This window comes from Bactrocera dorsalis, unplaced genomic scaffold, assembly GCF_023373825.1.
Source record: "Bactrocera dorsalis isolate Fly_Bdor unplaced genomic scaffold, ASM2337382v1 BdCtg045, whole genome shotgun sequence".
In the NCBI taxonomy this organism is placed as follows: Eukaryota; Metazoa; Arthropoda; class Insecta; order Diptera; family Tephritidae; genus Bactrocera; species Bactrocera dorsalis.
In genome coordinates this window covers 52743-77260 of record NW_026038096.1, presented here as the reverse complement: position 1 = coordinate 77260, position 24518 = coordinate 52743, and the positions used below count along the sequence as shown (strand labels likewise).

The 24518-nt window shown below is 36.3% G+C and overlaps 4 protein-coding genes across 11 annotated transcripts in view; 3 read left to right on the top strand and 1 right to left on the bottom strand.

Annotated features, from left to right (window-relative positions):
* Window positions 1-94: 94 nt before the first annotated feature.
* On the top strand, window positions 95-2272 carry LOC105223936 (cytosol aminopeptidase). Its single transcript, XM_011201830.3, has 3 exons — window positions 95-1319; window positions 1392-1856; window positions 1920-2272. Exons 1-3 carry the CDS (start codon window positions 270-272, stop codon window positions 2064-2066), a joined length of 1662 nt encoding a protein of 553 aa, XP_011200132.1. The 5' UTR covers window positions 95-269; the 3' UTR covers window positions 2067-2272.
* Window positions 2273-2682: 410 nt separating this feature from the next.
* On the bottom strand, window positions 2683-4936 carry LOC105223937 (TBC1 domain family member 13). The gene is made up of 7 exons (XM_011201832.4): window positions 4777-4936; window positions 4638-4711; window positions 4135-4574; window positions 3747-3945; window positions 3463-3664; window positions 3259-3381; window positions 2683-3081 (listed from the first exon to the last, which is right to left on the bottom strand). Exons 1-7 carry the CDS (start codon window positions 4788-4790, stop codon window positions 2964-2966), a joined length of 1170 nt encoding a protein of 389 aa, XP_011200134.1. The 5' UTR covers window positions 4791-4936; the 3' UTR covers window positions 2683-2963.
* Window positions 4937-5248: 312 nt separating this feature from the next.
* On the top strand, window positions 5249-9594 carry LOC105223938 (ribosome quality control complex subunit NEMF homolog). The gene is made up of 5 exons (XM_049461499.1): window positions 5249-5446; window positions 5508-6255; window positions 6315-7225; window positions 7286-8479; window positions 9214-9594. Exons 1-5 carry the CDS (start codon window positions 5391-5393, stop codon window positions 9410-9412), a joined length of 3108 nt encoding a protein of 1035 aa, XP_049317456.1. The 5' UTR covers window positions 5249-5390; the 3' UTR covers window positions 9413-9594.
* Window positions 9595-10507: 913 nt separating this feature from the next.
* The window catches only part of LOC105223940 (probable serine/threonine-protein kinase DDB_G0280133), a 40562-nt gene continuing 26551 nt past the window's right edge, over window positions 10508-24518 (top strand). For 5 of the 8 annotated variants that reach the window (XM_011201841.4, XM_011201837.4, XM_011201836.4 and 2 more), the window contains exon 1: window positions 10508-10744. In XM_011201841.4, the coding sequence (XP_011200143.2) occupies window positions 10523-10744 (222 nt within the window). In that variant the 5' untranslated portion in view covers window positions 10508-10522. Of the gene's footprint in view, window positions 10745-18382; window positions 18912-24518 lie in introns of those variants that run through there. The other 3 variants (XM_029549294.2, XM_011201838.4, XM_011201839.4) reach the window with 2 other exon arrangements.

Below are 24518 nucleotides of genomic sequence, written 5' to 3'. Positions count from 1 at the left end.
GCATGCCTATGCCATCCAGCACACTTTATGCTTACAACTGCTTCCTTTATATATAAATGTACTTCTTTTCGAAACGATGTTATACTTTACTAACCAGTAACCCGAAATATTTCCAATCGACTATACATAGAGAAAATTTATTTGTAGAATTTTTTTTTAAATAAAATTTTCTTGCTTAAAAATATATTATATGTAAATCTATTTAATAAAAATATTCGCGATTATATTTAATAGGATTTTTTTTTATCTGTATACTCAAGCCGATCACAATGTTTGGTCTACTGCGTCCCAAATCATTCGGCAATGTATTTAAATCAGTTAGCCGCATGCTGCCGCAGCTACGTACGTACGTCTCGCCGGCTATAAATCAATTGTTGCAATTGCAACAAACCGAAATATGTGCCGATCCACCGTCACGTGGTTTAATATTGGGCGTCTATGCCGACGAGGAAGATAAGACAGATGCGGGTATCTTGACGCCGTCTGCCTGGCGGTATAATGTACAAAAGACAGCTGGCCGTCTATTGGAGGTATTGCGCATGTCGGGACCGATGCCGAAGCGTGGTGAAGCGCGTATTTTATTCGCTGTTGAACCAGATAAAGTACCCTACTACTCAGCTGTGGCCGTTGTGGGCTTAGGTAAGGAGTGTTTAGGCTATAATTCGTATGAAGTGCTCGATGAACAAAAGGAGGCGATACGTAGATCTGTGGCTAAAGCGGCTATGGAGTTAGCGTATCTTGATACCGAAAAGATTGAAGTTGAGAACTGTGGTCATGCCGAATCGGCTGCCGAGGGTGCTGCTCTAGGTATATGGGCCTATCAAGAACTAAGAGAAATCAAGCGACGTATAGTCGTTCCGGCAATCGATTTATACACGCACAAAGATGAGCTTTGTGATATTGAAGGCTGGCGAATCGGTTTACAAAAGGCCGCTGCACAAAATCTAACCCGACAGTTACAAGAAATGCCGTCCAACTTGCTCACGCCCACCGCATTTGCACAAACAGTTGTCGAGGTCCTATGTAAGTCGGGTGTAAATGTCGAGGTGAAGGTGGAGGGCTGGGCCGAATCTCAATCTATGCACGCTTTCTTATCGGTGGGTAAGGCCTCCTGTGAGCCACCAATTTTTCTAGAGCTGAGCTACTACGGTACCTCGGCCGAGGAGCGTCCAATAGTTTTGGTAGGACAAGGTATCACTTATGACTGTGGTGGCCTCTGTTTGAAGAAGCTACAGGAATTATTTCATATGCGTGGCGACATGACGGGCGCGGCCGTGGTAGTAGCTGCATGTAGAGCCATTGCAGGTTTACGTTTACCGGTGAGTAAGAGGCTGTAATTATCTGATTTTGACTAAACCAGGAATTTTGTTTCTTGTTTGTATTGTTAAAAGGTAAACATACGTGGTTTGATTCCACTTTGCGAAAACGTTATGGGCTGCAATTCGTTCCGACCCGGTGATATTACCAAAGCTATGAATGGCAAACATATTAAAGTTCAGGGTACAGATCATGAGGATGTGCTAGTGTTAGCCGATGCGCTCTTGTACGCGCAAAATTTTTGCCCCAAGTTTATTGTGGATATAGGCACTACTTCGGGTATGATGCGTAACGCTTTGGATGAAGCTGCTTGCGGCGTCTTCACTAACTCGGAAATTCTCTGGCAACAAATCAAACATGCCAGCATGCATACTGGTGACCGAGTGTGGCGTTTCCCATTATGGAATTTCTATACTAAGCAAGTAACATCAGGTGGATCAAGCGACGTGCAGAACTATGGATTGGGACGTGGCGGACGCCCATGTAAAGCGGCTGCTTTCCTGAGAGAGTTTGTGCCATGTGGTCAATGGATGCATATCGTAAGAACTTATGGGTACTAATTAATTTTTTAGTCACCATACACATTTCTTATACAATTTCAGGATGCCACTAACGTCATGGTGACCAATGGCAAAGCTTTCGAGTATATACGCAAAGGTATGGCCGGCAGGCCAACACGCACTTTGATAGAGTTCATAGCACAGACCATATGCAAAGATACAGCGCCCAAATTGAACGTCAAAAAGTAGGTGACAACAAGACTAAGCGGTGAAGGCGGACTGAGAACGGATGAGTGATGTATATTATTTTTCAAAAATTGATGTGTGTATTGTAACGCGTATTCGTACCGTAATTCGTAAATAGCAAATGCAAATTAACTGTTCAAATATGTCTGCTAACTTAACTTTTAGTGAATAAATATAGGGCAAGATCCCAGAATATATTTTGTATAAAAGATATGGAATAATGGAATGTTTTTAATATTATTATTATTTTTCAAATTCGAAATCATATTCATAATATTGGGACTCAGGGTCTATCATTTGATTTTCAGAGAAACGCTGTTCTCAGAGGCCTTGAGAGAAATTTCTCCGAACTCATTAAGGCGATCGACTGGAAATTTTCACACGACCTAAATATTATTGGCAAATAAAAATCGAAAGAATAAAATTTTTGATAATATTGTAATTTCGATTTTTTAAGCAACTCGTAAGTGCAAATTTTATAAAAAATAACTTTTAGAACACACCATTTTGTCAAAAATCCGAAATTTGAATAGTCCTTCGATAATTACCTGTATTAATATATATGTATGTAGGTTTTTTTGGCTTTTGGTATTCGGATTTGTGATAGAAAAGTCTCCTATTAAGTTGTTCATTGGGTAAAAAATATATTAAAAAGATAAATATTTATTTATATTAAATTAACATTTCGAGTAAAATGATTTGAGTTATTTCATATACATATGTATAGCATAGCTACTATAAGTCCGTGTATATAAATTATAAATGAAGATTCTTAAGAGCTAGAAAAATGTATTTTTTAGGTTATAACTAGTGTTTGCCTTATAAGAATGGCGTGTAAAAATTGGCTTGGGATGTGTATAATATTTGTTTTTTTTTTTTACAAAATAATTATAATCTGTATTATCCATTTAAAGATACGGCGTGCGACAACACTGTGTTGATATCAATAGGCGGATAATTTTGCAACAATTTCACATTTGATGCAAAATCATTTTGAAGTATGAGTTCTCGTTGTATTCTGAAATTATTTCGGAAAACAAATTTTTTTGTCACAAAAAATTATCTCAAAGGTTAAAACCAGCAATTTAGTGTTAAATGATTGAGAGCAAATGAAGGATGTAACAGCATAAAGCCATAACCGCTATGATAATAGTTGGTGTAGTATGTAAATATAATATCAAAAAAAAAAACTTACAAAATCATTGAACAACATATTCTTATTAGGAATTCGAAACGGTGTTCGTCGGAGAAAACAGAATCCCATATGCGTACCACATCGGGTAGTGGAAATTCTTGTGACAACAGCAGCGTTATCCATCTAAAATGTAGTGTTTGAGGAAAATCAGATAATTTCTGAAAGCAATGTTTAATTTAAAAATGTTACTAGAAAAATAATTACCTAAAACTATAGTATTGTGGATGCAGTTCTTGTTCTTTTAATTTATTATAGACTTCAGGATCTTTTTCTTTAAGCATATTAGCTAGTTTGGCCATCATAAACTTTATACCGCCTTCAGAATCGTCGAGGGTTTTTATAAAAAAATCACGTATTTCACTCATCAAAGCGGTAAAGCAGAAAAAACAATCGGCTTCAGCGTATTCTAAAGAATAACGAACACATTTTTTAAGTAACAAAAAAAAAATTCAAAATATAAAAAATAAAGATAATAAAATGACACTCACTTCGGTATTCCAGATCAGGATCAGAAGCCATAATATAATATATTGGACCAACAATCTCATTCATGCCTTGGACATAGCCCTGCCCTGGATTTAGTTTTGCATAAAGGAAGAGAATGCGCTGCACTACTTCCCAATGTGCTTCCAGCCCTTCATCCATTGCCACGTAATTTTCATTAGAACGCTTTGTTATAAGATTTATCTATAAGTTTGAAAAATATTAGTCAAAACGTACTGTGGTCACAACTACAATATGAAATGATTTGAGTTTGCAATTACCTGCTACTTATTGTAAGAAAGGAAAGCATGAAACATGTTTTACGTTAGTTTTTTTGTGTGTTCTTCACATAACACCTACATTCACTTGTGCCATCATTAAAATATCACTTACCTTTGTAATTCCTAAACCCTTGCGTTCTACATTCGCGGAGCTCAACATAGTGGGGACAACACGTTGATGCAATCTTCGCTCTCCTTTGCTATGCACCACAATGTCACAAGGGTATTCAGTTGCTTGTTGGAAAAACGATATATCTGGACACAAACGTCGAACATCTTTGTCGATTTGCAAGAGGAATTCATTGTCTTGGAAAAATGTGTTCCAAGCGCTTTCTGGCCCCTCACTCAAAGGGTGATCATTAAGTCCAGTATTTACATTATCTTGATTGTCGTTTCCATTCAGACCAGGTGGTAGTACTAATTCTTCTATGAATTGACGATATAATGCTCTTTTTTTGCTAAGCGTTTCAGTCCATGTGCTCCGTTTAGGTCCTAGGTAGCCGAGAAGTATTTTCCAACAAGTTGTTCTGAAACTACCTATGTCAGGTATTCCTATATATAAGAAATTCATTATTTTGTTTGTTAAATTATATATGTATTTAGTTTTAAGCTTACCATAAAAACAAAGGTTTCGCAGTGCATTTATGTCAATATCGGGACCTTCTAGTGCTTCCTCAAATTCTTTAACACTTTTAGAATAAATTTAGTAAATTTTATATCGGTTTGATAACATATTTATATCTATGCTGCTTACCGTGCCTTAAACATTGACAATAAATTATGTTTTTATGTTTATTAAAAACCTGCAAACTTTCACTTATATTTCCTATAGGGGGAGGCGTTGTTTTGATGAGACGTTTTGTTATAATTCTTTACAGATTTTGCTCCAGGTGTCATACCGCACAGCTGACGAATTAGGAACCAAAACATATAATCCGCGAATTTCGCTTAAAAGAAACATAGGAAATATGGCCATATCAAAAATCCACATAAACTTTCAGGTCACCCTGTGGAGAAATATTCATAGACAATACCCTACAAGATCTTGAAGGCGGCTACTTTAAGCGTAATTTGTGTATATTTTTATATAACCGTAATAAAACTGCGCCCGCTACATTCCTTTGAATGGAAATACTTATATTTACAACAATAAGAATAAGTTCTTATAATAACAGTTTTAAAAGATTTTTAAGCTTTTATTTTTAAAATTAAGCACCTGGCATTACCATATTGATAGGAATCAGCTGAGCAACATCAGGAAACGTGTCAGTTGATATTTGCAAGGAATTTATCAGAATTTATTATTTTATTCTAATTAGTACTTATATTTTCAAATTATTCTGAAACACAAAAAACGAAATTAAAGCAATGAAAACACGCTTTAATACATATGATATAGTTTGCGGTGTCACCGAGTTGCAGAAGTAAGTTTTAGATAACCTTGTATGAATCATATACATATATACTAATTTTCGTTGCTTGAAGATTGGTTGGACAACGCGTAAATCAAATCTATGACATCGACAACAAAACATATTTGATACGATTTCAAGGAGGCGAAAGTAAAACAGTGCTATTAATTGAGTCCGGCATACGATTTCACACAACAGCTTTTGAATGGCCAAAGAACGTCGCGCCTTCGGGCTTCAGTATGAAACTGAGAAAACATCTAAAAAACAAACGTTTGGAAAAATTGGAACAACTAGGCATGGATCGTATAATTGATTTACAATTTGGTACGAGCGAAGCTGCATACCACGTTATAGTTGAGCTTTACGATAGGGGCAATATTATACTCACCGACCATGAACTTACAATTTTGTATATTCTGCGGCCACATTATGAAGGTGAAGAAGTACGATTTGCAGTTCGTGAAAAATATCCTTCAAATCGTGCGAAAGAACAAGCTGTTGACTTAACGGAGAATGATGTGCGCACTTTGATAGAAACCGCAAAACCCGGTGATAATTTGCGACGTTTGCTAATGCCGAAAGTGGATTTTGGACCGGCTGTGATAGATCATGTACTACATAAATATAAACTAGATAATTGTATAATTGAAAAGAAAGAAGATCCAAGTACGGCAGCAGAAGAAGAAACTACAACACAACAAGCTGAAAGTGGTGGTGGTGGTAAAAAATCGCGTAAGCAAAAGAAAAGGGAAGGCAAATCAATGAACATGCGGAATTTTGATATTAATACCGATTTACCCACGTTGGTTCAAGCAATACAGGTAATATATTATATTATATATACAGTTTGAAATTTTTCTGTACATATAATTTTTTTTAGGAAGCTACTCGGATATTTGCTGAAGGCCGCTCATCTGTGTCGAAAGGTTTTGTTATACAAAAGCGGGAGGAGAAACCTGCAACTACCGCCGATGCCGCCAAAGAGGATTTTTATCAAAATATCGAGTACCATCCCTATCCATTTGCACAGTTTGAAGGACAACCACGAGCAGAATTTGCAACATTCATGTTGGCTGTGGATGAGTTTTATTCCACACAGGAAGCGCAAAAAATTGATCTGAAAACTTTACAACAAGAACGAGAAGCTTTGAAAAAGTTGTCCAACGTTAAGAATGATCACGCAAAGCGTCTTGACAATTTAACCAAATCTCAAGAAGTTGATAAACAAAAAGCCGAACTTATAACTTGTAATCAAGAGTTAGTTGAACATGCAATAGCTGCGGTTCAATCGCTCATTGCATCACAAATGTCATGGCCGGACATTGAAAAAGTGGTCAAACAGGCGCAAGCTGATGATGATCCCATAGCTGGTGCAATCACAAAACTAAAATTAGAAATTAATCATATTTCATTGCGACTCTCAGATCCTTATAAAAACGAAGAAGGCGACTCCGATGATGCCGATAATAATGAGGACAGCACTGATGGTTTACCAACGCTAGTGGTCGATGTGGATTTGGCGCTATCAGCTTGGGCAAATGCAAGAAAGTATTACGATCTGAAACGCTACGCCGCGAAGAAAGAACAGAAAACAATCGATGCTTCAAACAAAGCCTTGAAATCAGCCGAACGCAAGACACAGCAAACATTAAAAGAAGTGCGCATAATATCCACAATTTCGAAAGCGCGCAAAGTCTACTGGTTTGAAAAGTTTTATTGGTTTATTAGCTCTGAAAATTATTTAGTCATTGGTGGCAGAGACGCACAACAAAACGAACTGATTGTGAAACGGTAAATTATTTTTATATATTTTTTTTTGTATACTTATGTATAACTTGCGCTTGTTTGCAGTTACATGCGACCCACAGACATTTACGTGCACGCTGAAATTCAAGGTGCCTCAAGTGTTGTCATACGGAATCCAACCGGCGCTGAGGTGCCGCCAAAGACATTATTAGAAGCTGGCACGATGGCTATATCATACAGTGTAGCTTGGGATGCCAAGGTAGTGACTAATGCGTATTGGGTGCGTAGTGATCAGGTCACTAAGACGGCGCCATCTGGTGAATATCTAGGTACTGGCAGTTTCATGATACGTGGCAAGAAGAATTTTCTACCATCCTGCCACTTGATAATGGGCTTAAGTCTGCTCTTTAAGTTGGAGGACAGTTTTGTGGAGCGACATCGTGGCGAGCGAAAATTGCGTACTTTCGAGGAGGAACAACACGAACTAGAGGAGCAAGAACAGCGCTTAAAAGATTTGGGACTAAATGACGATGTAGAAATAAATTTGGATGACGAGCCTGAACAGAGTGAGAAATCTCAAGAAGATTTGAAAACAAAACAATTGGAGACAGTCGATGAAAATGATGAAGCTACAGATTCATCAGAAGACTCAACCAACTTTCCAGATACTCAAGTAAAAATTGAACACGACACTGGACGCATAACTGTACGTACCGATTCTGTTGTGGAATCGACCACTGAAAACGCTGAACATGCGAAAACCACCGGCAAAGCCGTTGTAAAGCAAGAGGAAGAAGAAGCAACAATAATACCAGCGGCGGCACCACGTAAAAAACAACAACAAAACGCTAAAAAGCGGAAGGAGGAAAAAGAACGTAAAACGCAACAAGAATTAAGGCAGCAGCTACAAAATGCCGAAGGAAAAGACTCAAAGAATTCCAATATGAAGCGTGGACAGCGTGGTAAGCTAAAGAAGATGAAAGCCAAATATAAGGATCAAGATGATGAGGAACGAGAACTACGTATGAGGTTATTGAATTCCGCTGGTAAAGATAAAATTGATTTAGCTAAAAAGAAGGCCGAAGAAGAGTTGAACATGCAGAACACACAAAAGGAAAGGCGAAATTTTGCGCGCAAAGAAGAACCGTCCCAAGGTTTAGCCGAGGTGGATGACGATGATATGCCTGCAGGTGCCGATGTGGCCATGTTAGATGCGCTTACCGGACAGCCGCTTGAAGGCGACGAGCTATTGTTCGTCATCCCAGTGGTGGCGCCATATCAAGCATTGCAAAATTACAAGTAAGAATTTGCCTTATTTTATTAGTCAATACCATATTTCGTGGTGGCTTTTTATCTGCTCATATACCGACGGGGGCGTAGGGAAGAGGCGTAATGAGCTTTATCACGAGGTGGTCGTATCTAGGAGGGAAGGTTGCAGGAGCAGTTTCTGTACGGAGCTCTCCGTCGAGCATAGTTTTGGCCTACCGGAACACTCTAATATTTTTCAGGCAGGGGTGGCTGCTGTTAGACATTTTGCTCCGAAGTTCAGCCTCTTTCATGGAGGAAAGCATTCACTACGCAACAGAGTGGCAAAAATAGCGCTGAACTGCGAGATCCTTTAGGCTTAGAGTAGAATGATCGACTGAACCACTTAGTAAAGTTGATATTGTCGCAATCATAGGAGATCTTACTGAGCATTGTCTAATAGCTATTCTTGGGGTAAGGCTAAAATTATTGTCAGACGCCAGTTGTCAAATTTGTATGGTGAGATAGTAGCATTAAGGCACTGGCTGCTCCACTTTCCAGTCTTTCTAAGACTTAGGTTGAAACACTCGGCCAATTACCTCCGCCCTCCCAAGTGATATAGCTGAAATTGGCATTAGTCGCCTGAACAAATTTGTGATAGGCTTAAAGTGCTTTGTCGATTTTTGCGGGTTTTTATAATCAGTTTATGATGATCTTTATGATCAATTATATAAACTTTAACCCCTTAACCTAACCTAATTTATACTAAATTTATTCAATACTTGCAGGTTTCGCGTCAAGCTTACACCAGGCACAGGTAAACGTGGACGTGCTGCTAAAACTGCCTTAACAATGTTCTCCAAGGATAAAAATTGCGGCACACGTGAAAAGGATTTGCTAAAAAGCATCAAAGAAGAAGCTTTGGCGCGAAATATACCGGGCAAAGTCAAATTATCGGCACCACAATTGCAAAAATTCAAAAAGTAACGGGCAGGTGAAGGCTAGCAGTTGCTTGTACATAATGTTATGCTTAGGTAACTTCAGTGGCTTGCTGCACAATAAAAGCAATTAAAATAATTTCCATGATATTTAATGTTTGTTGATTTAATTAAATAGTATTATATGCTATTGATGTGCTGGTTTACAAGAAAATACATACATATACAAATACAACTGAACTTATTTATTGCTGAATAAAAGATTGTTAACGGTAAATATGTACATTTGTGTATATGTATATATGTTTGTATGCATTACTTTCATGTAATTTTGATTACCTTAAACATTACACAAGCACTGTGCAGCAAAATATCAAGTCGTCACAACAACAACGACAAAATATCGAGACACATGCCACAAGTGTACCTTCAACAAAGGTCACTGACAACTTATGAAGAATTTTATATAAAATTGGCATGTGAGGAATGAAGGCATAAGTGCCGATGACGGCCGCGATGATGGCAGTACTGGCAGTATATTTCACTTGAAAGTAGCCTCGCTACAAGAACAACAACTCGAAAGTAGCTCCATCGACGCACATATCAACGTGTTTGTTGGTAATGAGCAAACAGCTGCTGGATCATTATTCCCCGTTTTACTCATTTTGTTGAATCAGTGAAATAAATTAATATAAGTTGCGTGTGGATTTGCTCACACATACATGCATACATATGTATATAAGTACATACATACATGCGTGCGAAATCAAAGCAGCCATATTAGCCTTAATATAATACCAATATTCATAAATATGTGCGCCCCCACAAACATAGCCACACACACATTTTAACATTCATTACTGTAGCGAATACGAAATAATATAAATTTGTTTGATTTTGCTCTTTCATTGCAAACATACGCACATACAAACCAACAGAGATCATACGCCACATATTTACTCATAATATTGTACTGCTTTTGCGCGATCTTTTCCAATTTCTCAAATTAAGTTATTTTTTTCCTAAAATTCGCTCGCAATGAGTAGAATTGCTGAAATTTTGTTTACAAAATCTCATTTCGTTGCCATTGTGTCGGTTGGTGCTGAAGGTGAGGCAGGCGTCTGGTCAGCGTTTTGTTTTTTGGCCAGTCACTAGTGAAATGAGCACAACATATAGACGTCCTGCATTTTGGCGCGTGCCGGATTATATACACGACGAGGAGATCTTCGAACGTTACGCCGGTGCCGGTGGTCGTAGGAAAAGTTCACTCATCTCCAGTACCAGTCGTCGGAATAGTGTTAAAAAGCATGTGCATTTCAAAGATGATCCGCCCACGGTGAATTCCACGTTATCAGCAACAGTTCCAGTTCGGGCGTCCAAGGTGAGTTAACTGTGGCGCATATTTACTACTATATATACATATAACTGTGTACTGGGTTTGCTCTGCTGTAACCCAAATTCGTGTGTTTACCTATTGGGCGTCCAATAGCCGCGTCAGCCGCACCAATTTCATAACAAATCATCAGGGTCAGTTTATCAGCAAGCCAAAGACCCTACATCCGTCTATTAATGTGTATATTTCTGTTTTATATATGTACATATGTATGTTTACACATATATGTATACTTATATGTGCTAAGTTGTCTTGTGCTTTTGTTGTTGTTTGTTTTGTTCTTCTATGAAAATTTCGGTTAGTAATCCTTCTTACGAAATATTTAAATTTAAAAAGTGCAAAGACCTTAACAATTTCAAACAATAGACAACTGGACATTTATACACACACTTTATAAATAAATAAGTTATTCATCCATATATGTATGTATGTATATAAAATTAAAACGAAAAGTCTTAAAATAGTCCAGAAGAGGAGAGCTATTGCTTTCAGTTTATTGATAGTTTCCAGTGGTCCGTTAGTAACAAAGTTGATATTTATTGAATTACTAGCCTAAGCACGCGGCTCCACTCGCTCTTTGGTGTCAAGGATATCATTAAACGTGATAACAATAACATTGGTTTGGGTTAAATTGGCAATCTACATCTTTTATTGACTTCGTAAATAACCGAAGAAATGTTACAAAAAACGGGGAAATGGTTAATAAAACGCTAAAATATTTAATTATTTATCAAATTTGTCGCCTTCAAACTAAATCCTACCAGATGTAATACACTTATGCCAACGATTTTCCAGTTCTCCAAACATTTTGCGTAAGCACATTTTGGGATTGCCTTCAGCTTTTTCGGCGAATTTTGTTTTATCACTTCTATCGATTGAAAACGGGTCCTACGGAGCGGCAGTTTCAGTTTGGGGAACAAGAAAAAATCACATGGAGCCAAATCTGGTGAATACGGTGGCTGACCGTTGGTTTTCATTGCGTTTTTGGCTTTAAATTCGGTCTAAATCGTGGCTCGATGCGATGCATTATCATCGGGTAAAATCCATGAATTGTTCTTTCACAATTCCTGCCGTTTTCGATGGACGCCTCAATACGACCTCCTTACTGACTGTCGGTCCCTCCGGAACAAATTTGTTATGCACCAAACCACTAATATCGAAAAAACAATGAACATTTCCTTGATTTTTGAGTGGCTTTGGTGTGGGTTTTTTGGTTTGACTCGTTTTTTCTCTCCATTCGGATCATTGTTGACTTGTTTGCATGTCAAACTAAAAACTCATGTGTCATCGGACCTTTTTTTGTTAAAAAAAAATTGCTTTATCGGCGTGAGTCGTGCAAGAACGCATCTCATACCCAAAATAACCACCAAAATCATTCGAATGGACTCGCGAGAGATGTCAAGCTCTCTTGACATCTCTTTAACATCTGTCTGACGATTTTCAACACTATATCATTAATTTTTTTTAATATTTTCATCAGTTGAAGGTCGTCCAGAACGAGGCATGTCTTCAATGATCACTGCACCATCTTTCAAGGCTTTGTACCGCTGGTAGACTTGAGATTTTCCAACATTCGCAACATATGGAGAGTATGGCAGCAACTCGAAGCCTAATTTATGTAATTTTTTCATCCCTATGGTTTATTTGTAACACTATGATTCGATAGATTATCAGCTCGTACGGTATCCACTTTGTAGAGAACTTTCGCATATCCAAATTTCAAGGAATGATATTATATGTCCAAAAAATTTCTCTTACATCTTTACAGTGTCAACAATCGCGAGCAATCTCATTTAACGGTCATTCAAAATCTATTGTAACGAGGTTGTTAAGATCGTTTTAATATAATCTTCATATTTTTGTGTTTTGTATTAGTGTTCTTAAACAGAGCCTTGACTATCCTTATTAGCTGCCTTGATCCTGTGTTTTTCTGTAATCAGAAATATGTAGGATCTATATAATCACTACACTTCCGGATTCATACTGTCAGGGGCTGACAATACCACAGTATTTTCGTATACTAACTCTATGCGCTATGATGTTAATCAGTTACTAAGTTCCAAGTATCAGCAGATCTATTTTATACTTTTGGTTAAAAAATGTGTTCCTTATTTCACTATAGAATCTACAAGAAATCTGAAAACTATTGTTCAATTATTGCCTCATTTTTTTATCATAGGATTTGACTAGGATTTCTTTACTTTCCGAAATTTACGGAAATATGTTAGTTAACCTCTCTAGCTAGACTAGAGTTGTTTAGAGTTAAAATACTTATTTCAAAAAATCTCTCTAAGATTGCTAGTTTAGATGAGCTAAACAGTTCAAAATGGTGGAGAAGAGGTCAGTTGGGTATATATATATATATATATATATTGTATATATTACAGCTTCTGTGTGTCTGTCATTAGCCAGGTAAATTTTTTTGTTGTTGTGGTATCATGGAGCATTCATAAATATATGTCAGTTCTTGCTTATTAGGCTCATTTGTGCTACTTAGACCCCATCATCGAAGTGAAATCTATACAGATGGGTCACGAAATTTCCTTGGAAATGCGTTAAAAAAATCCCTGAAAATTTTAGCCCTTAATATCAACTTTAAGAACTGGACCAAGGCCTGTAAAAATTCTCCATAGAAAATACACTACAATCATGAGTTTTTATCTTTAAATTCCCACAAATCAGAGGTATTTTATGGCATCGCTTGACTTTAGATGCATATTTCTCAGAATTGTTCACTCTACAAATGTGCTCAGTGCAACAAAGTCGTCACTCACACCGACAAGGTAGTACGGGGCTCTAAACCCGATTTTTCCAAGAATTTCACATTTTTTTGTATATATCTCATAAATGATAGGAACTATACAAAAAGCTATCATTAATACTTCTCGAGATAATCAGCTTTTTAAGTAAGGGTTCATAGAATTTATATAGATGGTATCTGTCTGTCTTTCCGTCTATAAATACTTGAACCAGTCCCTCAGGTTTTGAAATACCGATCTGAAATTTCGTATTCGTCGTTTCCTCCCCAAAAAACTACTAATTTGTCGGAACCGTTGTGATTCTACCAATAATGGATATATCTGCAATAAAAATTGACCGAGCCAAATCAAGTTCTTGTATAGTAAACTGTTAATGTCTTATTTGACGGATTAAATTCCCGAAATTTAGCCGTAAGTATTGTCCACAGTGCTATAATATTCGAGTAAATTTTTCTAACCCACTATACCAAAACAAACTGACAGAGTAAAATCAAGATAAAGACTCTTTTATACTCTTTTATTACAAATTAACGCAGGTGTGAAGGGTATTCTAGTTTTACCTGTGTAGCCGAAGTTAACCTTTCTTGTTTTTAACAGTGATCTCTCGTCAGCAAGTAATTTGCTAACAGCCTAGTGTCTGATTTAGTCAGAAACTTAGTCTATTTCATTATTCTATTAAGGATTGCAAATATTCTAGTATTAAATAAAAAATATATTTGGCACTCAAACTGCTCGTATATATGTATATGGTAATCGTATTTGCATTACTTCGTAGTCAGTCGCTTAGTATAGCAATATATGTATGTATGTATGTTTACTTCGTTGCTTAGTATAACAATATGGTATATGTACATATGTGTATGCCTATGTTAGCTGTGTATATTTTCTGGCTGATTAACAGCAATTAATTTTAAATCGTATTTTTTAACACATTTGTTTTTATTTTTAATCCTGCGACAACATACAATTCCCCTCAGTTTTAGTCCAAAAATAAATATGTATTTTCTTTTCTATTTTTTTACACAAAAAGTAAAGCCATTCAGCTCGGCGGATTTTGCGACTTTGCGAGTGACATGTTCGTTTGGCAAATAAAAAATGGCAAATTAGCGAGTACTTTAAATAAAAATAAAAGCAGTGACTATACACACACCTGTGTTTATTTGTAGACGCATAAAAATAAATACCCACAGTTGTATGTAAGTGTGTGTGCCAATAAACGTGAGATAAACAATTGGCCAAAAGTAAATATAAAATGGGTTATTAGTCAGCTGAGTTGAATTCGAGAAGATTTAGGTCGCCGCGAATGCATCGGAATGCAAGCGGCATATTTGTGCATACATACATACATGTATTTGCATGTACATACATGTATGCATACTTATATGTATTTGCATAAACCACTGCATTGCTTGCAGAAGTTTGCATTTGGGATTTGCAATCGAATTCGTCTTTTTGCCGATTGGCAGTTTTATCGTGTCGTTTCGCACTTGATTTAGTTTTTCTTTGTGTAATTTGTTTTTCATTTACAGTATTTATAGTTGCTTTACGTAGACGGCTTCTCAGCCACTTATTGCATTGTTGTTGGTCCAGTGCCACAGAAATAAAAATAAGCACAACTATATTTAATTGCAATAAAATTCGTTGAAAGTCTTTAGCGTTTAGATATTGTATTGCACATAACTGTACTTGTGCGTGCATACATGCATATTCTGACAACTTCGAACCAAATTGTCGAACAATCAGGAAAATGTCGATTTGTAATTTTCGAGATGGTCCAGTGCAGCGTAATACTTAACTCGGTTTGGAACTACATAGGTCTATATTATTTTCTAATTGGACCAAATTTTTACTAGGTGGTTCCTTATGTGTATGTATGTAAGTATACATACATGTGTGTTGGCGTTGATAAGCGTAATGCGTACGTTAAGTATACGCCCTGTTGGACATTTTATTTAACTTGTAATATACGAGGTGCGTTCCAAAGTAGACAGGACTTAAAAAAAAATAAAACAAATGGTTTTTTCGACAAAATCAATTTATTTTATTCAAAATAGTCTCCGTCTGCTTCAATACAGCTTTTTGCACAGTCCAAAAGCATGTCGAACGAGTGTTTTAGCTCGTTGTGGCCGCCAGTATGCCGTTGCAAGCCTTTTGAATGGTATCTACGTCTACATAATGCTTTCCTTTCATGGGCAAATGCATTTTTCCGAAGAGGAAGAAGTCGCACGGTGCCATATTAGGTGAATACGGGGAGTGGTTAATGGTTAAAATGTGATTTTTGGTCGAATAATCGTCCTTCTAATGTTGGATTCTGAGCAATTTTTGGTCGTCAGTCAATTTGTGCCTTTCGTAAGCCTAAATGTTTGGTCAAAATGCGATAAATCGATGTTTTGGAGATGTTCAATTCCATTTCCAAGAATTTCAATAATGATTCAGCTGATTTTTGATGAATACACGCACAGTTTCGAAGGAATTTCCGGTGATCACGGATTTTGATTGGCTCGCATGTTGATCGTCATTTATGATCAACACTATTTTTTAAGACGTATGAAGTAATTAAAATTAGGTTTAAGTAGACAATTTTTAATAGGAGTGTAACAGTTAATTAAAACTATGAAAAAATTGTGTTAAAAGGTAAGGCTAGTTCTCAAAATCGCATATATTTTTATAAATAAATAATGAGCATATTGCTTTTTCGCTTCTTAAGGACTCTTCGCACCACCCATTTGCAATCTGATTCTTTATGCCATTTAAAAATATACATTGTTTTTACTTTTTCATCAATCCACCCACTTGTGCGCATTCTATCAATTTAATTTTTGGCTTTTTCTGCAGAATTAAATTATTTGTTTGACCCACTTGTAAGTTATTAAAATATTGAACAAGTGTGGACTGCTACCAAAAATTGGTGCACTGCAAAAGCAACAACCAAAACAAAAAGTATATAAAAAACGTTTAAATATTAATCTCGCTGAAAATTTATGTAATTACCAATATTTCATTAAGTAAGACGCCTTCAAGTACAGTGCGTGGCGCATACATGTGAACACCGCCTTGCAGCAAGTCGCTCGTGATCAAATGTATGAGCAGATTTAATTATCCTGCTGCGTGTAGTACACGTTTGTTTATTTAGGCTTTTTAAAAACAACCTTGAATTATACCTAAATTACGCATAAATTTATCTGTATGTATTTCAACATAAAAACTGCTTTAGCACAGACATTGCGGCCAAATTATAGCAAACACTTTTCATTTCGAAACATTTATTTCTGAACTTCGTAATATAGTTGTTGGACATTTTATAAGTCCACAAATAAAATTTAACGACTTTCCATATAAATATTTTGCGCATATTGCTTCTGCCGAAGTGAAATTACCCAACGTGACTTGTGTATGTAAAAGTGTATGTGTGTGTTTATATTTGTAGAGCGTTGCAGGCCCACACTGATGATGTGTATTGTTGTTGCATCGAGCTCTATTGTTCTTAGTTTGATATTTTTCCCAAAACATTGCAAATTTTGGCGTGCGCCAGACATTTTGTACCCTCTCATGGGGTGTAACGGCTGCACGGTGTGCACACAGCTTTAACTTACTAAAGATCATGTCGAATAAGTAGCTGCGGGCGGACCAGGAAATTAATTTGCACTTACCTGTGTAAACACATATGTACATATACACAATTGTACAAGGTTATACAGGGTGCGCCAACATATTTTGGCATCGTATAAATCCTAAATATCTATGAAGAGCTATCATTTATGAGAACGATCCGATAGGTTGGGTTAGGTTAGATGGCTGATCCCTTAAGATAAAGTGGGATAGCACTTAGACTGCTTTGTATAGTTCTTTACGAAGTCTGATTCAAAACTCCTGCAATTGAATATCAGCCATCGACAAAGCGGCTTGAACCTATCAACAACATGCTTAGGTGCTCTATTCCTATTTTAACACTTAGTTCCTATCCGTTCCCATTGAGACTGAAGTGCCAGACATAGCAAGCTCGTCAGTCTTGTAGTTTCCTACAATACCACTGTAACCAGGCACACAGATTAGTCTAACCACGTAGTAACTTCATGACAGGGATATGGAGTCCTTCACTAGCTTTGGGTACGGGCAGATGAGATAGGTATTTAGCAATACGAAAACCAGTGAAGCTTCAATTTCTTTAACCCTTATGTTTGTAAATGAAAAGAAGTCGTGCGGTCGCCTTTTTCACATTCGCAGTCTTCGACATCTTCCTTAGTAGACATTTTCTGGAAACCTGAACGACCTAGTCCTAACATCCCTTGATTTCATCGCCCGAATTCATGATTAGAATCAAAGTGATTATAACTGTATCGATTTAAGGTATAGAAACACGTATCTAAACAACCTAACGGGTTAGGAAATGACACATTTACACATATGGAACACCCTGTATGTTGTAAAAACATATGAGTAAGTAAATATACTAAATATACAAATCTTATAAATTCGTTTATGTGCTGTTATTCATATTCGTTTTATTTTTTGCTTCGCCTTTCCTTTTTTTTATTTTACGAATTTATTTGAGTTCCCATTTTTTATGATTTTATCGCCAAAAAAAACACACAAAAATTAGCGAGTAAAATCTGTAACTGTGTATACAATAAAAATCCACCAAGTCCATCGAAGGCAAAAAATGTAAACAAAAGTCAAAGAAAGCACAGATTTTCCTCAAAGAGGAAACGCTAGCGCGCCGACCCCCTCCACAGCTACTGCGCTACCGGCAGGAGCGGGGTTAATCAAGCAGGGGTTTGATGTATGATCACAAAAACGTCGAAGAAAATAAGAAAAGCATTTCGGCTTCCGCCGCAAATTCGATGCGATGTTTGTTTGCCGCTTTTAAATTTAGTGCTTGAGCAACTTTCAGCGCGATCAAATCGTCTGCGAATTTTCAGTGTATAAACGTTTTGTTGCAACGTAGTCACAGTGCCACCGATCGTACCGAAGCAGAACGTTGTCGTTGTCTTGTCCCGCGCGACAATAGATCGCATATCGTCCATTTGTCGTCTTCGTCGTCATCATAGCTTTTCGAAAAATTGTGCAGCGATAAGACGTTGCCATTTACAGATCACTGGGCTGCATTGTGTTCGCGAGTTCACCAACGCGCTGTGATTTTTTGTACGTTTTTTTTTTGAGGTCTTGACCGCTGTTCAGAGAAAAAGTCTTCAAAAAGTGTCCTTTGTGCGCGAGTCCATCGAGTGTTCATTGTTATTTTTTAATCGTAAATATTTGTCGTGTGCTTTTCGTGGCAGGCAATGAGCCCGAAATTGCATGAATTCACTGTTGTGCTGCGACGTGATGGCCCCGACACGCCCTGGGGTATACGTCTCGTCGGTGGCAATGATCTGGATACACCGCTCATCATAACCAGGGTAATCATAAGACATACTTAGCACGCAAATGAAAATATCGCAAATAAAAATCCCGTGGAATTTTTTCTCTCATGCGATAATTATGTAATATGATCTTAAGATCACGATTTTGTTTAGTGTGTCGTTGCAACCAAAAAGGACGTTCATGTGCTTGCTACGCGATTCATTGAAAATAAATATATCAAGAAAATAAAATAAAAGAGGCAAAAGTATATATAAAATGAAGAACCTCGAATGTTTTGGCTGCCGATTGCCAAATTGTGGCTTGCGGCTTTGGCTGCCTTTATCATTGCCATTGCATTCTGCAGACGGCAGCGATGTGTGTGTTTCGTGGCAAACAAACAAAGAAATGTGAAATCAAAACAAGTTGCAAACAGTAAACAACAACAAGCAATAATATTTTTGTAAACAGCAAGAATTTACATACATATGTATGTGTGTGTGTGTATGCAGCGTAAGGGGTGTGAAGGAGGAGCATTGTGGGAAAACGTTCGCAAGTTCAAAATAAATATGTTTGCGATTTCCCACTTTATTTCATTTAATTTTCTGTCTTAAGTGCACACATAAAATATATAAATGATCTTATGTGTCTGAATTTACATACATACATACATATTAATTGGCACCATTATTCAATTCCGAAGTAAATTGCGCGCATCGTTAATGCAGTGAGTTTTTTAATAACAAAAATTTCATTAATTTTGATTTTGTTCGGGGAAATTCAAAAATTTTTGATAAAGTAAATAAGCACTTCATAGAACAGTTCGATTATGATGTTTCAGTAGAAAAAATTGTTTGGTTTTTTTCCTTCAACAAATTTACAAATGGTGCCTCTCACAACTTGGAGGCTACATAGAACCGACAGAAGAAGTTAAGCTAGTGCAAATCGCTAAAAAAAACCTTACATTGACTAGTCTTGGGTGCACAGGCAGATCCGATAGGGAGTATTAGAAAAAGCAGCGAAGTTGCAACTTCTTTAACTCATATGCTTGGAAATGAAAAACTAGCTAAGGTAGTGTAGGCCCTACATTGTAAAAAAATTGTTATTATCCTTTACAAAAAAAAGTTCCATACAAGAACTTGATTTTGTTCGGTCAGTTTGAATGAAAGCTATAGGCTAAAGTCGTCCCATGTGAACTATATGTACGAAGCTTTTGGCGTTGCCTTGGAAAATATTCTATGCCAAATTTCGTGAAGATATTTTGTCACATCAAAATGCTTTCCGTGTAAGGATTTGATTTTGATTAATCAGTTTGCATGGCAGCTTTATGCTATAGTGGTCCGATTTCGACGGTACCGACAAACGAGCAACTACTTTGGGAGAGAAGCACAAGTGCAAAATTTTAGACTGATATCTCAAAGACTAAGGAACTAGTTCGCATATAAACAAACGGGAAGACAGACAGACGTACAGACTTCATTCAGGATATAAAAAGTTAAAATAATAACTAAAAATCATAAATAGTTTCATATACATATAATATTACCGTGAAACTACAGTTAAACAGTTACAGTCAGGTGAATAAGGTGATAGTTTCAGAGAGCATGGTCTCCCGAGGTGAAAAATACAGTTGCGATACAAACTCGTTGAAAGTTTTAAGTGCCAAACTGACCTCTCCAAAAGCTTCGAGTCTACGTCGTATTGGTCAGAAAAATATTTTTTACATTATTCAACTAAGAGAACGCTTACTGTAAAGTCTACATTAAGCCATAAAAAGTTTATCGATTTATTAAATGAAAAGCTATTAATAAAAGGCAAAAACTTTTAAAAAATCTTGGAAAATAATTACAGTCTAGAGAACTTTTGACATCAGCATATATTTATCTTAAGATCATAATATTTGAGTAGTGCTCTAATAAATAGTATATCAAATGCATTGTGACAAAAAAGTACCCGGAAATTGAAAATCCATGAAATGTTTTTTTTTTCACAATTCCAGCCGCTTCCGACGAATGTTCTGACGCAAACATTTCAATATGGCCAAATAGAACTCCATATGGACCAACTGTCCCTCCGGAACAAATTCATGATGCACCAAATCACGAACATCGAAAAAAACACCTTGATTTCTGAGTGGCTTTGGTGTGTTTTTTTTTGGTTTCAGCTCGTTTTTTTCCTCCATTCCGATTGTTGACTTTTTTAAAGAAAAATCAGCTTTATCTCGATTCGCGTGAGATGTCAGGTTCTGTTGCCATCTCTCCAAAACTTGCCTGACGATTTCAAGCACCATAACCGTAATTTTTTTTAATATTTCAATCAGTTGAAGAGGTCGAAGGTCGTCCATGGCTTTAACGATCTCTCGACTGCCTTTGAAGGCTTTGTACCACTCATAGGCTTTTGGTTTTGATAAAACTGAATCATCGTAAGCCTTTTCCAACATCTGTAACAATTTCGCATACGCATTTTCCTTACTCTTTTATAAGTTGTTTTCTTTTTGGCTTCAAAATCGAAATATTTGCCCTCACATTTCCGAAGATAGTCAAATATAATGTCCATATCTTAATTTTTCTCTTATGGTGTATAACATTTTTCTGTGAAGCTTATATGGCAGATTCTATGAGGTTTCAAAGTCGTGCCAGTATTTTTAAAATAAAATAAAAAAATTACGGTTTTTAGAAGATTCAACTTAATGTTAGTTAGTAACTAAAATGGTTGAAATGATAGAATCTCTGTTCCTATCTGCATTATCCACTTTAATAGAAATATGATTCGTTACATCCCAAATACCTACATATATTATCAGCCTTATACTCAACACGAGAAATTAAGTGAATAGTTTTGTTGTTTAAATTTTAGTCATAAGTGAGCGAATTAATTGAAATTAAGCAGGTATCTCGATATATACATTTTCTTGCAAATTTCGAAAGTTGATAATGTTCGTTTCACTCGAACTCAGGTTTTCCCATTTATTTATGAAATCGTTTGTATTAAAATGTATGTGGAAAGAAATTTATTTAATTTAATATTTCAAGAGAATATTTGCCAAAACCTTTTCGATCATAGATATTGTACTAATTTTAAATTTAATATCAACAATACATTTTTACTTTAGCCGTAAGTAGCACTTTCGGCAAACATTTTAAAGCTTTGTGTGCCAGTGGAAAATTAATAAAATCAGTTTTCGGAAAATATTTGCATAAATCAAAGTCAATTACACAAGTTTGCGCGTTTCGCAATCTCAATCAATCGAAAAAAGATCGCAATATCGAAGGCTGCGTCCTCGCTCTGCTTAATGAGCCCCAAAAAACACAATAATATTTCAAATTTGACAAGACAGAAACATTTATGAGCGAATTTCGGTCAACATTAAATGTAATTTATGTGACGAAAGCAGACGTTTTTGCGAAAATAGTTTATACAACGTAATAATAATAATTATGCATGTATGTGTGTCTAAACAAGAGGATGTATATTTCACACCAAAAAAGCGTCGAAAATGCATTGGATAATTATGTGCCAAAATGCAATAAAATGTGTACAATTAAGTAATTTGAGGGAAAATAAGTAAGGCAGCGATAACTTCTGGTGCAACAGAACATTATGTTTAGAAGAATTAAAAGGCTTTGAAATACATATTTCCAGACTTTGCAAAAATTTTTTTTATTGAGCGATATTATGAACATTTTGCCTTCCTGTGAACGATTGACTGTGAGCAAGTTTCATCTCGCCGCAGTGACTAAACGCTCTCTAATCTCAATAGCTTACTTTCGATGAGTGTAAATATCTTGCCAGATGCTAATTGTTGTATGGAGGAAGACGATATGAAATTATATAGGGACCTTCTCCTCCTTTCTACCTTAGGCGAACTTTCTTGAATTGGCTGTGATTTATTTTAGTTGCCTTAACTCGGTCAGATTCACGGCTGCACTAGTGGTATCTTGTATTACCTTACATCTGCATATCTGTCAGAAAAATATATTTTCCTAAATCAATCTACTCTACAGAGCCTACTATCAAAGGCTTTTAATGAATATACTTCCTACTAGGTGAATGTATGAACCAATAACACTCAGGTTTTGTAGCGATACTCGTAAAATTATCTTAAGCGAGTTTGAAATGATCTTGCTCTCAAACTGACAGAGGAGGGATATACTAACTGTTAAGGAAATTCAAATATTTTTTTATTTAGTATGAAGTATAATCTATACAATAACTTCATTCAAATTGCCCCCCAAAATTCTTTGAAGGAATGAATTCGATGAACCCAATTTTCGAGTATTTTTTCCACTAAATCAAGTTACATATATGTCATGAATAGCACGTTCAGCATTGACTTCTAAAGCTTGAAGAGTGTCTGGTTTATTGCTAAAGACCAGTGACTTCAAAAAACCCTACAAGAAGTAGTCTAATGGACTTAAATCATAACTTCTTGGAGGCCAATCAATGTCACAATTTCTTAAAAGAATCGAATCTTCAAACTTTTCTCGCAATAATTCGGTTGTTGCACTGCTGTGTGGCACGTAACCCCATCTTGTTGGAGCCAAATGTTGTCAGGACAGTTCTTCTTCTGTCCTTCTTCTAATTGCGGCCATAGAAAGTTGGTTATCATCTATCTATACCACTCTCCAATGACAGTGATGGTGTCACCAGCTTCATTTCAAAAGAAGTACGGAACAATGATTCCATCAGACCAAAAACCAAACCAAACTGTCAATATTGGTGAATGTAATGGTTGTTCATGCATAATTTGTGGATTTTCTCCGCACTAGTATCGTCAGTTTTGTTTATTTACCGCACCACTTAGATGGAAGTAAGCCGGAGAAGATGATTTTCTTAAAAAAAAATCGTTATCGTTTTCAAGTTGTTCCAAGGCAAACTAATGACGTTTACGGTGATCCAATGGCTTCGGTTCTTGAGTGAGAACAATTTTATACGGATGCAATTCTGGAGAACGCCTTGGAATCGATAAATTGAGGTCTTCAGCAACTTTAGCTGAACGGCAGAAATATTTTCATTACTTCGAGCGGTTCTTTGTCTAATTGGCACCTGAACATTATGAGCATGAAAATGTACGCTCGAAATTTTAAACAATTCGACGAATAGCGAGCACAGATGGACGCTTATTACGACCAAGAAATGGCAAAAGCGCACGAGAAGTTGCAATTGGAGAACGATTATTTTGATAATAAAAGAGAATAATTTGTAAACGTTGTTATTGCGTATATCTTTCCATGATGAAATTGTAAACTTCTCTGAACATAATGAAAAAAATTACAAATCATGATATACTAAAAATGACCGAACACCTGACCTGACCTGACCCGACCTGAACACTTAAACTTCATATCATCCCTCTTGGAAAAACCGGTATATGGTGAAGTCAACCAGAAAAGCGATAATCATTTATTGAAGTTATTAGGGAACTTTTTACCGCATTCATCTATTTGTGGCATAAAACTAAATAATACTCAAGGAAAACTCTCATCCAATTCCACTAAGATAACTCGAGAAATGACCAACATTAAATCATAAATGTCCAACAACATTAAACCATAAAGACAACCAACAAAAGAGAAAAAAGTAATTATTTTAGATACATATGTACATATCGTCAACTGAAATGTAAAATAACGTAACAACATTTTCGGAAATTCACAGTGGCATGA